General features: G+C 35.2%; 1 protein-coding gene across 1 annotated transcript in view; it reads left to right on the top strand.

Annotated features, from left to right (window-relative positions):
• Positions 1-16,452, top strand: part of MIA2 (MIA SH3 domain ER export factor 2) — a 115,906-nt gene that overhangs the window by 48,009 nt on the left and 51,445 nt on the right. The window contains 10 exon segments of the mRNA XM_036028925.1: positions 1-89; positions 7,541-7,609; positions 9,683-9,709; positions 10,266-10,376; positions 11,741-11,812; positions 12,353-12,457; positions 12,667-12,789; positions 13,902-14,019; positions 15,260-15,306; positions 16,041-16,131. Of these exon segments, the coding sequence (XP_035884818.1) occupies positions 1-89; positions 7,541-7,609; positions 9,683-9,709; positions 10,266-10,376; positions 11,741-11,812; positions 12,353-12,457; positions 12,667-12,789; positions 13,902-14,019; positions 15,260-15,306; positions 16,041-16,131 (852 nt within the window).

The following is a 16,452-nucleotide window of genomic DNA, read 5'->3' as shown; positions in this document are numbered from 1 at the left end:
AAAGAGAGAAAAAGCTTGCTGTAGAACTTTCTACACTAATTGAAGAAAAATGTAAACTACTTGAAAAATTCAGCGTCGTAGAAAAAGAGGTAAGACATTTTTGAAAATATTAACATTCATTTTAGAGTCAGAAAACATTATATCAATGCTTCTCGATATAGGTACTTCTATCTCTGTAAGTTCAAGATTATTGCTTTTTTTGCAAAGTATAAGAGTTCAGTTCTTCATATTACTAGGTTTTAATTTCTTTTCCTGACTAATGAATTCAAGCACTTTTTTTATATGTTTTTTTTTGGCTATTTGGGTATCATTTTTGTGAAGTTGACTTTTTTTTTCCTTTGTTTCTTCTTTTAAAAACTCTTTAATGGAATAGTTATCTGGTTTTTTTTCCTGTTTTGATATGTAAGATTTTTTTCTATTATTTTGGGTATGAATCCATTGCCAGATATATGTATTGCAAATATCTTCCACTCTCTGTTTGCTTTTTATGTCAGATGGTATCTTGGTAAGCAGAAGTTCTTAATTTTAACATAGTCTAATTTGTGAATCTTTTCCTTATGATGACTGTTGTTTTCTACTTCAGAAGTTTTTGTCTACCCAAGGATATGAAGATAATCTTCCATGTTATCTTTTAGAAACTTTATTGTTTTACCCCTCTTTTTGTTTTTGTGTTAGTTTGTTAGCTCTATCATAACATACAGATAGGGTGGTTTACACAACAGGAATTAATTTTCTTCACATTTTTGGAGACTAGAAGTCCAGGACCAAGGTGTTGGCAGGTTTGGTTTCTTCTGAGGCCTCTCTCCTTGGCTTGCAGACAGCAGCTCAAATGGTCTTTTCTCTGTGCCGGTACCTGTTTCTGGTATTTCTCTGTGTGTCTGAGTTTCCTCTTATAAGGATTCAGATTGGATTAGGGCCCACCCTAAAGGCCCAGTTTAAACTTAATCACCTCTTTGAACGGGCCTATCTCTACATCCATTCAAATTCAAACTAGAGATTGAAGCTTCAACATACGAATTTGGGGGTGGAGAGAATAGTTCAGCCCAAATTTAATCATTCTTAATCTATCTGGAATTGAATTTGTTATGTTATAATTTAGAGGACAAGATTTAATGTTTTTCACATGGATATTAAATCAACCAGTATTATTTATTGAAAAGACCATCTTTTCCTTTTTTAAAGTATATTTTTTATTATGTTATTACAGTTGTCCCAGTTTTTCTCCTTTTGCTTCCCTCTACCTGGCACCCCCATTGTTCTAGCAATCGTCCTTGCTTTAGTTCATGTCCATGAGTCATGCATATAAGTTGTTTGGCTTCTCCATTCCCTGTACTATTTTTAACCTCCCCATCTACTTTGTATCTACCTATTATGCTGCTTATTCCTGGTAACATTTCTCCCATTCTCCTCCCTACCCCTCCCCACTGATGACCTTCCAAATGATCTCTAAACCTGTGATTCTGTTGCTATTCTGCTGGCTTATTTCTTTTTTTTAAGATTTAGTTGTTGATAGTTATGGATTTGTTGTCTTTTTAATGTTCATAGTTTTTATCTTGTTTTTCTTTAAATAAGTCTCTTTAGCATTTCATGTTATAATGGCTTTGTGATGATGAGGTCCTTTAGCCTGACCTTATCTGGGAAGCACTTTGTCTGTCCTTCCATTCTAAATGATAGCTTTGCTGGGTAGAGTAGTCTAGGTTAGAGGTCCTTGCTTTTCATCACTTTGAATACTAACTTTCTAGCCCCTTCTTACTGGCAAGGTTTCTTTTGAGAAATCAGCTGACAATCTTATGGGAACTCCTTTTTAGGTAACTCTCTGCTTTTCTCTTGTTGCTTTTACTATCCTCTCTTTATCTTTAACGTTTGGCATTTTGATTATGATATGTCTTGGTGTGGTCCTCTTAGGGTCCAATTTGTTTGGGACTCTTTGTGCCTCCTGGACTTGTATGTCTATTTCTTTTGCCAAGTTAGGGAAGTTTTCTTTCATTATTTTTTGAAGTAAAATTTCAATTTCTTGCTCATTCTCTTCTTCTTCTGGCACCCCCTATCATTCAGATGTTGAGACATTTGGAGGTGTCCCAGAGTCTCCTTATACTGTCCTCGTTTTTTTTTTTTTAATTGTTTCTTCATTCTTTTCTGGTTGAATGTTTATTTCTTCCTTATGTTCCAAATTGTTGATTTGAATCTTGGCTTCCTTTGCTTCACTGTTGGTTCCCTGTAGATTTTTCTTTATTTCATTTAGTGTAACCTTCATTTCTTCCTTTATGTTGTTGCCATACTCAGTGAGTTCTTTGAGTATTCTGATCACCAGTGTTTTGAGCTCTACATCTGATAGGTTGGCTATCTCTGTTTCATTTAGTTCTTTTTGTGGAGTTTAGTTCTGTTCTTTCATTTGTGCTATATTCCTTTGTCTCCTCAATTTGGCAGCCTCCCTATGATTATTTCTGTGTATGAGGTAGAGCTGTTTTTACTCCTTATAAAAGGCACCTGTTTGGATGATTGTGGCTTCCTTAAATTCTTGGTTGTTGGACGTCCATATAGTTTGATTTTTTGACAGTTCTGGGTGTTACATGTTTTGAGATTTAGTTGTAATTCTTTTTATGGTTATGTGAGGAGGTAAAGAGACTCTAACTATGACTCCATCTTGACCGGAAGTTAGTTTCCTTTATATATTTTCATTCACCAAACCCATTCGAATGCTCACAAATCAGAGCTACTAAGGCTTGTTATGGATTCAATAATTTAGTTAAGCAGTCATCACACTGAGAAGCAAAAAGTACTCAAGACACTGAGATGTGGTGATAGAATAAACCTAGAAAAACATCTTCCAGTGGGCTCTTCCATTGGCTACTTGGGATTTTAAACTATATTGACAGATCACCTGCCTACTTTTTGAACCTATGACAAGAGACTATATAACTGTAGCCTAAAAAATTAATAGTCTTACATGAGAATGAATACAGAAAAGATGGGGGGAAGTGACAAGGAAGGATTCAGAAGGAACATTTTTTTTTTAAGATTTTATTTATTCATTTTAGAGAGGGGAGGGAGATAGATAGATAAAGAGAGAGAGAGAGAGAAACATCAATGTGTGGTTGCTGGGGGTTATGGCCTGCAACTCAGGAATGTACCCTGGCTGGGAAGCGAACCTAGGACACTTGGGTTCCCAGCCTGAGCTCAATCCACTGAGCTACGCCAGCCAGGGCTCAGAAGGAACATTTTTTAAAAAACAGAAAGAAAGCTAGAATGGTACAGTATTACCAAGACCAATGAATACTTTAGAGAAGACACACTAATTAAATATGGCAAAGAAACCATGAAGCATGAGGATTGAGTAAAGGCCAGTGGGTCTGGAAATTTAGTTTGAAATTACACTGTTGCTGGTTTTAATAGAATGTTGACATTAGCTGAATGGTACCTTTGGCTCTGTTAAGAAATAAGACCTGATTGTATTCCCTAGTGTAGGGCTCATCAAACTTCACTTCTGTCGTTCCAAAATTTTCAGCTCCTCCAGGAACTCACTGTTCATCCAGTGAGACAGTTGTCAACTTCAGTGATGGTAGTGTACTTGACCCAGCCCTACTATGTTCAATTTTAAATGAACATAGTTATATCAGTTATTTAAATGAACATAGTTAATATCAGTTATTTATTTCTCAAATAACTGATATTAATCCCTTATCCTATAATTCATTATTGATCTGCAGATGCGTTCATACTTCACACTTATCAGTGCAAGACTGTGATTCTGAAAAATGTGACAATTTCTGTGACCTGGCTAATGATACACAGAAAATAATGTGAACTCAATGCATTCTATACAAGAAGTAATTCTGCAGTGCAGTTGATGAGAGATGAAAATATCCTCTGTCAGTCACTGAAACCTCTTTTCATTTTGACTGTATATGTACTTACGGTTTTGCTCCAGTAATAGTGTGGGAGTTCAGACAGGCTATATTTTAGATGCTGTGTCAGATCTCCCAGTCCTGAGTTTGCTTCAAAGGTCTTTTCACCCAGGTAGTTTCTCCTTGATATTTCCACATCCCTGTTCATGGAGCAGCCCACATCCCTGTTCATGGAGCAGCACTGACAGCTTTGATGTTCTGCTTCTGACCCATTCTTTTTTTTAAAGGACATAGCTCAGGAATAGCCTTAGGTAACCACCAGGGCAGGGCAACCTATGTGAACCAGGTTGATGGAGCCTCATATATGATGCCTCTGCTCTGTGGCTCTGTGTGTATGGGTGGGTGGGGCTCAGAAAAGGGACAATGGTCACTGCCTTCCCTCTGGAATTTTGTCCAGTTCGAAGCTGTCTCCTGGCACTCACCCTGACACCAGACCCTTCAGTTTCTCCCTGTATGCCACTGGTGCCCTTCCAGCTGCTGCCCCAGTGCTAGAGCCCAGAGGGAGAGAGTTTGCATAAGTCTTAAGTCCTTTGTGGGCCCTGTAGAAGGAGACATCTGAGAATATTGCAGTTTCTTCCACCACCCCAACCCTCACTGGTTTTTACAGCTAGAAGTTGAGGGTGGGGGTTCTTATCTTCCTGGCCCTGGAACTGCCAGAGCTCTGGGCTGTGTGGTCTGGTGTGAGGCTGGGATCCTTTGCTCCTGAGATATCCCTCTTGATTTTTATCTACCACATGTGGGTGTGGGACTGCCTCTTGTGCATCTCTGTGTCTCTTCATATCTTCCCCTTCTGCTTGTCTAAATGAATGTGTTTGGGTTATCAGACTTCCATACAGCTTGATTTTCTTACATCTTGGGTGATAGTTATTTTGTAGTTTACTTATAATTTTTACTGTGGTTGTGCAGGGAGGTGAGTTGTGTTTACCTACACCTCTATCTTGACCAGAAGTCCAGAGCTGTTGATGCCTCAGGGCTGTTTGAAGTTCTACTCCTCCTGTTTGCGTATCTTTTCTTAAATTTATTCTCGTTTCTTAAATATATTCCCTGGTATCTGATGATTTTAAAAACTATTATAAATAATTTTTTTAACAGCTTTGCTGGGAAATTATTCACATATTAATCAATTCACCCATTTAAAGTGTACAGATGAGTGGCTTTTAGTATATTCACAGAGTGGTGAATCCATTACCACAAAAAATTTCAAATGTTTTTATTACTCCCAAAAGAAACACTGCACCCCTTAGCTACCACCCTTCACCCAGTCTCTCCCATTCCCAAGTCCAAGACAATTTACTTTTTATTTCTATAGATTTGTCAATTCTGGATTCCATTTCACATAAATGGAATCATTTAACATGTCATTTTTGACTGGCTGTAAAAAAATTTAGCAAAATGTTTTCAGGGTTCATTTATGTTATGTATAGAGTTGTCTATTCTGGACATTTCATATGAATGGAATCATAATATGTGGTCCTTTATGCCTTGCTTTTTCTCACTTACGTAATGTTTTGAAGGTTGATCTATGTTGTAGTATATATCAGTATTTAATTTTTTTGCTGAATAATAGTTTGCATCACATTCGTTAGTTGATGGACATTTGGGTTATTCTCCTTTTTGGCTATTTGAAATGATGTTGCTATGGATATTAATGTACAAGTTTTTGTGTGGATCTATATTTTCAGTTCTTTGGGTATATATAATACCTAGAATTGGAATTGTTATATCTATATTTAACTTTTGAAAGAACTACCAAATTGTTTTCCACAGTGACTATGCCAGATTATATTTCCACCAGCAGTTTGTGAGAGTTCATCCTCTCCACATCCTTCCCAACACTTGTTAAATGTATCTTTCCGATTACAGCCAGTGTCTGACTAAAAGCTCCATTATTTGTCCTCTGGGAGCCTATTTCTCTTGCTCACTTTTCCCTTGGTTCTCAGTCACATCTTACCTTCTTGAATACTGGGTTGTTGTATCAGTGATAGTATAACAAATATTATACAGATAATTTTGAAGAGGGTAATACTATATCTTTCTCCAGTGAGGATTTATTATTGCTTCTCATAGGCAGGTGGGCTAGGGACATTTGAAATCTTAGATTACTCAAATCACAGATTGAGATGTTTGGAAACTTGGCCTGAGTTCAAAGGAAACTTTCTGGTTTTGACTTGCTTATAAGGTAGCCTGTGTGGGTTGGTATTGGTTTACTCCTGCTGCTGCAAAAATTACCACAAATTTAGTGACATAAGGCAATACAGATTTATTCAGCTGTAGCTGTGGAGGTCAGAAATCTAAAATCAGTCTTCTAGAACTACAAGGAAGGTATCAGCAAGTCTGTTTCCTTATGGGCGTTCCAGGAGAGAAGCTGTTTCTTGACTCTTCCACCTTCTGCAGGCTGCCCACATTTCTTGGCTCAAAGTTGCACCACTCCGTTTTCTGCTGCTGTCATCTCATCATGTTATCTCCTAACTTTGATCCTCTTGCCTTCCTTTTACAAGACCTTTTGGGATTATATTAGGCCCACCAATATAATCCCATATATTCACTCCAGCTCAAAATCCTTAACTTAATCACATCTAGAAAATTGGGATGAGGGTGGAATTTGGAGAGGTCATTATTCAGCCTGCCACAGCGTCCCTTTCTAAAATCTGAGCTTCATGGCTCTTCCCACTCATCAGCTCCTGAACTCCAAATTTTGTCTTCTCAGCTCCCATTTCCACTAAAATCTCTGCTCAGTTTCTTAGCCTGTTGTTATATATTTTTGTGTGTGATGGGGCTGGGGCGGCACTGTCAAATGCTGGACTTGCTTTCCTGAGTATTTTGTATCTGTCACACATTCTTTTAAAAAAAAGATTTTATTTATTTATTTTTAGAGAGAGGGGAAAAGAAGGAGAAAAAGAGGGAAACATTGATGTGGGAGAGAAACATCAATTGCTTGCCTTTCCCACCCCCACAACTGGGGACCGGGCCTGCAACCCAGGCATGTGCCCTGGCTGGGAATCAAACAGGTGACTTTCTGGTTTGCAGGCAGGGCATACCAGTCAGGGCAACATTCTTACTTTTGTTACCTCTCTGATGCCTTCAGACATATCCTGTCTTTTGGTATTTTTGTCCAGCTCTTTTTCTTGTTCTTAGTGAGAGGGTTGATCCAGAACAACCTGGTCTTCCATTTGCTCACTCTTTAAAAAAGCATTCAAGTATCAGTGCATTTTACTAAATCCTATAGCATTGTATGTTTCATTGTCTTTATTTTACATTGTTCTTGGTTGTTCTTTTTATTTTTAAAATATTTTATATTCCCTACTTGCTCTATTTGTTGTTTAATTCTAATGAAAAGTGAAAATGTCTGATGGCCACTTAGTATAAATTTCTCTCTAACCGGTAGGTAGGCTTTGGACAGCTCTGTCAGTCTCAGGTGTGCATTTCTGCCATTTGCTGCCCAAGCTAGTTGGCTGTGATGTGTTGGCTGCCCTGGCTTGGTTTGTTATAGTGGTCAAACTTGAAGGACTTAAGTAAATCCAAATAAATCCAACATACCTGTGGAAGCAGATTCTATCTACTTCTTAGACACCTATCCAGATACATTTTGGAATAAAAGTGGTAGAGTTTTTACTTACAGTATTGCTTTCTTTCAGTATCAAGGCTTAGAGTCATTAAAGGATTCCAGCTTTGAGAAGGAGTCAACAAAAGGTCAAAATTTGGAGGTAAAAATAAATAGTATAATTATGAAAGCTGGGGGAATATTCTTACTAAATAGTATAAACTTTAAAAATTAATATATCTTCTCAAAACTATTTCACAGGAAATGTAAAAGAGCATCTCTGGATGTTAAACTTTAAAAAAAGTTAAATATAGGAAATAGAACATTAGTAAGTAGCATAAAATATTTTAAATATTTGAGCTGTTGTTGCTAACTTGTTTTGAGTGCAGTGTTGAGTTTCTTGGAATCTAGGGCACTATATATTTTTATTCTTCATTCCTGGGAAATGTACTAGGGGGTTTTTTTTTTTTTTTACTTTGCTCCAGAAAGAAAAATATAGAATTGATTTTTATCAATATAGGAATAGCAAGTAAATTGTAGCAGTACTTGCCTTTACTTCATCCTCAGTAAATTAGCAGCTGAGTAGAATTAGACCAGAGATGAATATAAGCAATCATGTGCTGGTAAATATTGGGTTGGCTGAAAAGCTGGTTTGGTATTTTTTGTATGATGGCTCTAGTAGTGCTTAGTTGTCTGTAACTTCGTTTGAAACAATTTTGTTAGATCATATTGTGACAGCTGTCATATCGGCATGCATTTAAAAAAAACTAAGCAAAATTGATGAATTTTTGTGCAGCCATTTTAATATTGAAGATTGCAACATTTTGGCATATTATGCTTTATTATTTCAGGAAAGGAAAAAACAAACTGAAATGCAAAAAAAGATTTGTGCAGTGTATGGAGAAGGTGCTGTGACTGACTGAATGTGTCAAAAGTGGTTTGCAAGTTTCTTGGTACTGTTGACATTTTGGCCAAATAACTTTCCTGTGGGGCTGTCTAATGCATTGGAAGATGTTTAGCAGCATCCATGGCCTCTACCCAATAGAAGCTAATAGCAGGAGATAGCGGACATACTCAAAATATCCAAATCAATAAAGTTATTGGTGAAAATGAAAAATATATCTTTTATTTTATGGAAAAACTAAATGGCCTTTTTGGCCAGCCCAATATTTAACAACTGGCTATATGAAAAACAGGGGCTGTTATTTGTAACATTTGCTGAGTTCTGTTGTATAAACACTCTGACCATGACCAGTTTCAACAGGTCAACATGATATCACTGAATGTAGACTTTGGAGGAGATGTGCATAACTGGCCCTCCGGAGCCAGGTATGATTTGGTTAATAGGAAGGAGGGAAGGTATTGTAATTTGTCACTTGGCTAAACCCCGACAGACAGATTACTCTAGGTAATGGGAGTGCCTTACTACTGTTTTGAGATGGAAGTGTTAGAAAATGTTTACTAATATTAAAGGAGAAAACAATAGATGTTCTACCTGTGGTGTACATGTATTCAGTCAGTCCATCTCAGCAGTTCTCAATCACCAATGTCTGTAATCATCAGAAAGTCTATGTGGAATGATTCAGAATTTCCTACTAAAGTCTAAAGTAAGTTAGAAATTGAATTCTAAATGAATTCTCAACCTTTTTCTTCTTCATTTGTTACCTATTAAAATCCTTAGGAACTGTGGAGATTGTTATATTTTATTTGTTGACCCTCTCTTTTAACTGTTGTTCTAGTAGTAATTTATTAGTTCAATTAAAAAAAATTTAAGACATTTAGTATGCTAAAAAAGAAGAGCAAAAAATGGAGGGTGAAGGCATTTACTCAAGCTTGGTGAAGTTGTGGATAAAGTAAAACACAAATTTATTCTCATGATACTGAATTTACTTAAGCTAACAGTAAGAGCAACTCAATTTTTACTTTAAAATAAAAATCTTAGAGGTTTTCCTTTAGTTTTAGTAATTTTTTGAAATGTTTATTTTCAAGATTGGTAAGTACAATTGAATATAAACTAATATGCAACTTAAAAACTTTGATGGTTGAACCTGTAGATGAAATCAAAACCGATATAGTAATTTTGATTCAAGTAAGAGAATTCACATATGAAATGCTCAAAGTTGGGGAAATATATATAAATAAGTTTTTTAACTACTATAATGTAGTATGTACTTGTTCTACTTTTATTTTGTCCTACATTAAATTCTTTAAATTTTTGGTTTATTTTTTTAACAAGTTTGTTGAAGGATCACAAATATCAGAGGTATGTTTATTATAATATTGAATATCCAATTGGAATAATCCAATAACTAATCATTTTATATTCAAAAGGTCACAGAAAATATGTCTTGATTCAGTGTAGATTATTATGAAATAATTTTGATTGGTTTTTGAATTTTATTATGTCTTTAATTTTATTAAATTGGATTTTTTCCTCATTTTTGCTTTTATATTGCTTTAGAGCAGAGGTTGGCAAACTAGACTGTGGGCTTTCCACCTGTTTTTGTAAGTAAAGCTTGATTGGAACACAGCCATGCTCATTCATTTACATACTGTCTTTGCTTTCTCACTACATACATGGAGTTGAATAGATGGAACAGAGACTGCATGGCCTGCAAGCCTAAAATACTCATTTTCTGACTCTTTATAGAAAAAGTTTGCTGACCCCTGCTAGAATTGCAATTATTTCAATGTTATAAAATGAACAAATATGTAAACTAAACTTACTTAACTTACAATATATGTTTTATTATACTTAACTGATTTACCCTAACCAAAATTTCCTAGGTGTGTCTTATAAAGTTGGATTCCTCTTTCAGGCAATCTGTGAAAAGCTGAACAGTTCCAAATCTGAATTTGAGGATGAAATACTCTTTCTAGAAAAAGAGTTAAAGGATGAGAAATCTAAACATTCTGAACAAGATGAACTGGTAAGGCTTCTGTGTTTGAGAAGATTGTAGGTAAAAGAAAGTTATTGCATTTTAAAAAATTACGATATCATTTAAAGCAGCAATTTTCAATCTCTTTCCTCTCATGGCACATGTAAATTAATTACAAAAATTCTGTGGCATACTAAAAAAAAAACCCCATATATTTTGCTGATCTGACAAAAAAATATGTATAATTTTCATTCATTCACACCAGACAGCTATTGTTGTATTGGCTGTTGTAATTTTTTTGTATGACAATACAAGGAAAAAGAGGTCAGTGCCCCTGAATAAATAGTCAGATATTGCATGTTGTAAAAATTCTTACATCACACCAGTAGAAAATCACTGGTTTAAAGTGTTTTGTTGCACATACAGTAAAAAGTTTAAAGAATATAGAAGGCTATAAAGTGGAGGGTTAAAATTTTTTTAAAGATTTTATTTATTAATTTTTAGACAGAGGGGAAGAAAAGGAGAAAGAGAGGGAGAGAAACATCAATGTGTGGTTGCCTCTTGAGCAGGTACTGGGGACCTGGCCTGCAACCCAGGCATGTACCCTGACTGTGAATCAAACTGGCGACCCTTTAGTTCACAGGCCCACACTCAATCCACTGAGCTATGACAGCCAGGGCGAGAGTTAAAAGTTTTGAATCCACTGAAAAACGTTTCCCCCTCTCTTTTTCATTTGCTAGAGGTTACCATTATCATGTTGAGTTTCTTGCACAGTTTTTAAAAAAAATTTTACTTACTCATTTTTAGAGAGGGGGGAAGAAAGAGAGGGAGAGAAACACTGATGGTTGCCTCTCACACACCCCCAGCCGGGATCTGGCCCACAACCCAGGCATGTGCCTTGACCAGGAATTGAACCTATGATCCTTGCATCCGTAGGCCGGCACTCAATCCACTGAGCCATGCCAACCAGGGCCTTGCATATTTTTATAGAAGTTTTCTATATGCACTATGGAAGTAACTCACCCAAATAATTTAATTTGAATAATCATATGGTGGATTTTATTTTACCACTCGAGGTATGTTAAGAACATTGTAACTTTATTTGTCATCCTATTTTAAAATCTCTCTTAAGGAATATCTTGATGTGTGTGAGATTATTTAGTAAGTAAGATATGATGTTAGTGGACTTTTGTAGAGCCTATATAACATAAATATCATGAAATATTAAAGATGAGATGAAATACTATTTTGTAACTTCCATGTAAAATCCCTTTGAGCAAATGGCTGAGTAGGTTTCTTAATTTGAGCCCTTAGCTTTTTGAGGAAAACTCGTTAAGTTAACAATATTTCTAATGTATATGGCATCTTGGAAACTAGAGGAGTTTAGTAAATATTGATTGATGCTGTCTTTTCAGATGGTGGATATTTCAAAAAGGATACAGTCCTTAGAAGATGAATCAAAATCACTCAAATCACAAGTAGCTGAAGTAAGTTGTAGAGTCTTAATAGGTTTGTTGCTTTTGAGAATCATTTTACTTTTACTATTTTGATTCAAGAATAAGATATAATATTATAATTTGAGAAAAAAATATATTTATACAATGTATTCCAGAAAGTTCATTTTTTTATCAGACAAGTATTTACTGGTCTATTGCTATGTACTGGTCACTGTTGAAGGTGATTGAAGGTGATTGGTACTTAACATCGCTAAACAAAATAGACAGAATAGCCCTCTTGGAGTTTCTGGTAAGAGAGAGACAGATAAAAAAGTTAACTAAATTTTCTACTAGTACATAGAAGGGTACAAGAGGTTAAATCAAGATCCAAAGTCACACCGGCAAGTTAGTGTCAGAGCCATGACTAGATCCTGATTCTAGGCCATCCTTTTCTTCTACTATGCTATGCTGCCTCTTCTGTTAATATTGGCATGTTTTTGAGTTAAATTCCATGTTTTAGGGAAGGTGTGTAAAACAGAACTATTGTGTTAATCTAATTGTTACAAACTTGGTGTGTTTTATTTTACTTAGGCCAAAACAACCTTCAAAATATTTCAAATGAATGAAGAACGACTTAAGATAGCTATAAAAGATGCTTTGAGTGAAAATTCCCAACTTCAGGAAAGCCAGAAACAGGTTTGTATTGTATAGGGACTCTTCAACTTGGATTTATAAATCTTCTGTGTATGCGATGAGTGACCCCCCTGCTAGGGGCAAGAAAAGGTTTTTCCTACATAGCACACGAGCATCTCCTTTTGTGTCTCTTTTGGGTAGGATAAATTTAAATACATAAATAAGCATGATAAGATATATGAGCTTTCCCTTTTTTGGTGTTTGAATTTTAGCTTTTACAAGAAGCCGAAGAATGGAAAGAACAAATGAGTGAACTTAATAAACAGAAAGTAACATTTGAAGACTCTGAAGAATATGCAAAACAAGTTCTGTGTGATAAAGAAAAGCAGATCAAGGTAAATAGCCCTTCAGGTTTTAGTGACTGCATCAACTAGAATTTTATACTAATTCTGAAATTTGAACATTTTTCTTTTAGCAGTTTTTATTTTCATCATTTGGCCACTTTGAGAATGTGTCCTTTTTTTTGGCGTACATTCCAATTTGTACCAGTATTACCATCCTTACTGCCAAATGCTCCTTTTTGTCAGCAGGGATGACAAAATACAGTGTCCCACAGAAGCAACACCTGCTTCAGTGTGCTTGTAATATAATAATATGGGTGTAATAACTTATAGTTTTAATTTGAACATTTCACCTAAAATGTCATATGGTGTGCTTGAGTATGATATTGTTATGTTACAGAATTACATGCTTCAGATTTTATAGTAAAAAGGGGGGGTTATTTGTGCCAGACCCTGTATATACTGTAGTTTGCCATGTAAAATGTGCACATTTTTGCCCAAATTTTTGAGTGAAAAATAAGGATGCACATTGTACATGAGCAGTACTAATTTTCTATCTATATAAATGTTTTTAATTCTTTAATTTATGCTTATGTATTAAAAGTATAACTCTAGAAAGCAATAATGTTATCTGTATGCAAAATAATACCCTGGAATATAATTGTTTGGTTTTGTTTCTAAATATAAATAAATAAATCATTGAATTAAAAAATTAAAACAATTATTGCCCTGGTTGGTGTGGCTTAGTGGATTGAGTGCCGGCCTCTGAACCAAAGGGTTGCTGGTTTGATTCCCAGTCATGGTACATACCTGGGTTTTGAGCCAGGTCCCCAGTAGGGGGTGCACAAGAGGCAACCACACATTGATGTTTCTGTTCCTCTCTTTCTCCTTCCCTTCCCCTCTCTAAAAATAAATAAACAAAATCTTTAAAAAATTTTTAAATGGAAGAATTTTTTCTTGAAAGTTTGGGCTAAAAACATGGATGTGCGCAGTATGCATGGCAAAATTACATATTATATATGTAATACCAGAGAGAGAATGAAAAGCTTGTGTACTGTTATTTATGTGCATTGATTTTTAAACTCTTAAGTATGCATTCAGAAATTGTAAACCATTAGCATGAAGCATCACACTTTCTTTTTTTTCTCCTTTTGCTAAATGTCAAGTCTCTGACTGAACGCTTGCTAAAGATGCAAAATTGGGCTGCTGTTCTTGGAGAAGACTTAACGGCTGATAACTTGGAATTGGAAGTGAAGAGTGATTCAGAAAATGGTGCACTCTTAGGTATTAAATGACATATCCTCTTTCTAGAAATGATGACTAGCTCTTGTACTTCCTTGTAGTTACCCCTGTGCACCATGTTCTTTATACACTTGTGCTTTGGTTCCTCTTGTCTATCCTTCTCTAATACTCTGTCCCTTTCTCACCTTCCCTTATATTTATTTTAACCTTCTGCTAGAATACTGCCTTTTCACTAAATCTTTCTCCAACTCCTCGCAACAGATCTACAGCTTCCTTCCTCTCTGTTCTTTTTACATATTGTATTGTATGTATTGCCATTACAGCAGTTTTCACATGGTTTCATAATCATTTCAATGCCTGTTTTCTCCTATACTGTAAGCTAATCAAATGTTGGGTGAGTAGTTTGAAAAATGAGTGTTATGTAAATGAATACCTTAGGATACATTTTTGTGCTTTATTTAGATTTCAGATGGCTATAGTACTTTATTCATGGCCAGCCCAAATTGTTATTGCTAGGGTTTTCAGTCTGTAAACTCAGGAAGAAGTTAGGTTCACTACAGCTACCCACTGTATTCTCAGCTAATTCTTTTGACTTAAATTGTTATTTTGGATTTTGATATAATTATAGATTCATAGGAAGTTGCAAAAGAGTGCAGAGAGGTCTTGTATATCTTTCACCTAGTTACACTATTGATAGTTCTCCTGACTTCTGTGTCCTCTTTTCTGTCTCCTCACTCCTGCATAATGAACATATTTTTTAAGGAGAATGTATGATTAAAAAAATTTTTTTGGTGATAGCATTAGTGCATTGGAGGATAATTACATTTCCAAAGTAAATGCATACAGTTCTGTTCGTACTTTTTTCACTTCTGCTTCATTTTATAAGAAATAACTCTTTTTCTAATGAGAAAAGTCATACTCGTTTAATGTTATCTTAATTTGGAGTATAATTTACCTCATATTTTGTATGGTGAAGGAATCCAAGAATCATCAAGGCTGTAGGACTGTATTTAGGTGAATACTGAACCCTTGTTGTAATTCTGCTCTTGGAATTAATGGTGAAGAACCTTGTTAATTGATGTTCTGGTTCTACCAGTGCTTTTAATGTTTAACTTTCTGGGAGCAGGTTCGGGGCCATTATGCCTTATATCAAATTCATTATTGTAGCAAGAAGAGGGATTATAAGGCTCTAGTTGAGTGAATTAATAAAATTATTTGAATATCTCTTGTGGCATTGCAGTTTCTTTCCTAACTTATTGTTACATTTTTGTTTTTACAATAGATAATCAACCAAAAGGAGCTTTGAAGAAACTGATTCATGCTGCTAAGGTTTGTATTACTGCATAAACATAAAAAAATAAAGAAATAGAATGTGGATTAAACCCATATAACTGTAGTAACTATTTTAAAAGTCCATTTTATAGTTATTATATAAGTGACCAGAAGTTTTAGTAGTGATCAGAATTATCTTCAACTGATTTCTTTCTTATAATAATTTCAGAAATATTGTTAATTTTTACAATTTATCATAACAAACATTTCAAAAGGTACATGTTTCTTTTGGGTAAGGAACGTATTAAAAATGTTTATTTTCTTCATAATTCTCTCTTGGAGCATTTTTCTTCCTCTGGTCTCAGTATTTTCCTGTCTCTATTGCCTGATAGTCTAGTACGAGAAGTAAATACTAGGTTCATTTTCTTCTGGTTTATCCCTTCTCTTTTCCATCCTAGTAGTGGTATCCTAATCTTCACTGATCTGTGAGAAAAAGCTTGGTAATGTAATTTGAAGACTACTTTAACCAAAACTTATGTGTTGGAAGTAAACAGTGAAAGTAACCACAGCACAGTTTAAGGATCCATCACTGATCTTCTCCATCCCTGTTCTGAAATTCACAACTATTGATGACCTTGCTAACTTTCTAAGATGAAAGCTGTGTTAATTTGTACATTCTAGGGAATAATTTCATCAAATTGATAACAGAGCTTCAGAAATTGAGATGGTATATTGAGATATTTTCATGTAACTGATTAATGTTGCTTTTTTCCTTCTCTCATTCTTCGAAGTTAAAAGCTTCTTTAAAAACCCTAGAAGGAGAAAGAAACCAAATATATACTCAATTAACTGAAGTAGATAAAACAAAGGAAGAGCTTACGGGTAGGTAATCTACATACTTTTAAAGTTTTTCTAGCCCTGGCTGGGTGGTTCAGTTGGTTGGAGCATCATCCTGTAAACCAGAGGGTGCGGGGTTTGATTACCTATCAAAGTACATACCTAGGTTGTAGATTCAATCCCTGATTGGGGTGGGTACAGGAGGCAACAGATCATTGTTTCTCTTTCCACGGATGTTTCTCTCTCTTTTCCCTTTTTCTAAAATCAGTAAACATATCCTCAGGTAAAAATAAAGTTTTTCTAAATAAATACATCTCCTTATATAGAATGGTACCATTGAATTGATTATGAGACAATCCAGTTTGA

Source organism: Phyllostomus discolor, chromosome 1, assembly GCF_004126475.2.
Source record: "Phyllostomus discolor isolate MPI-MPIP mPhyDis1 chromosome 1, mPhyDis1.pri.v3, whole genome shotgun sequence".
NCBI classification, from domain to species: Eukaryota; Metazoa; Chordata; class Mammalia; order Chiroptera; family Phyllostomidae; genus Phyllostomus; species Phyllostomus discolor.
The sequence above is the reverse complement of the archived record's forward strand: the minus strand, read 5'-3'. Positions and strand labels throughout refer to the sequence as shown.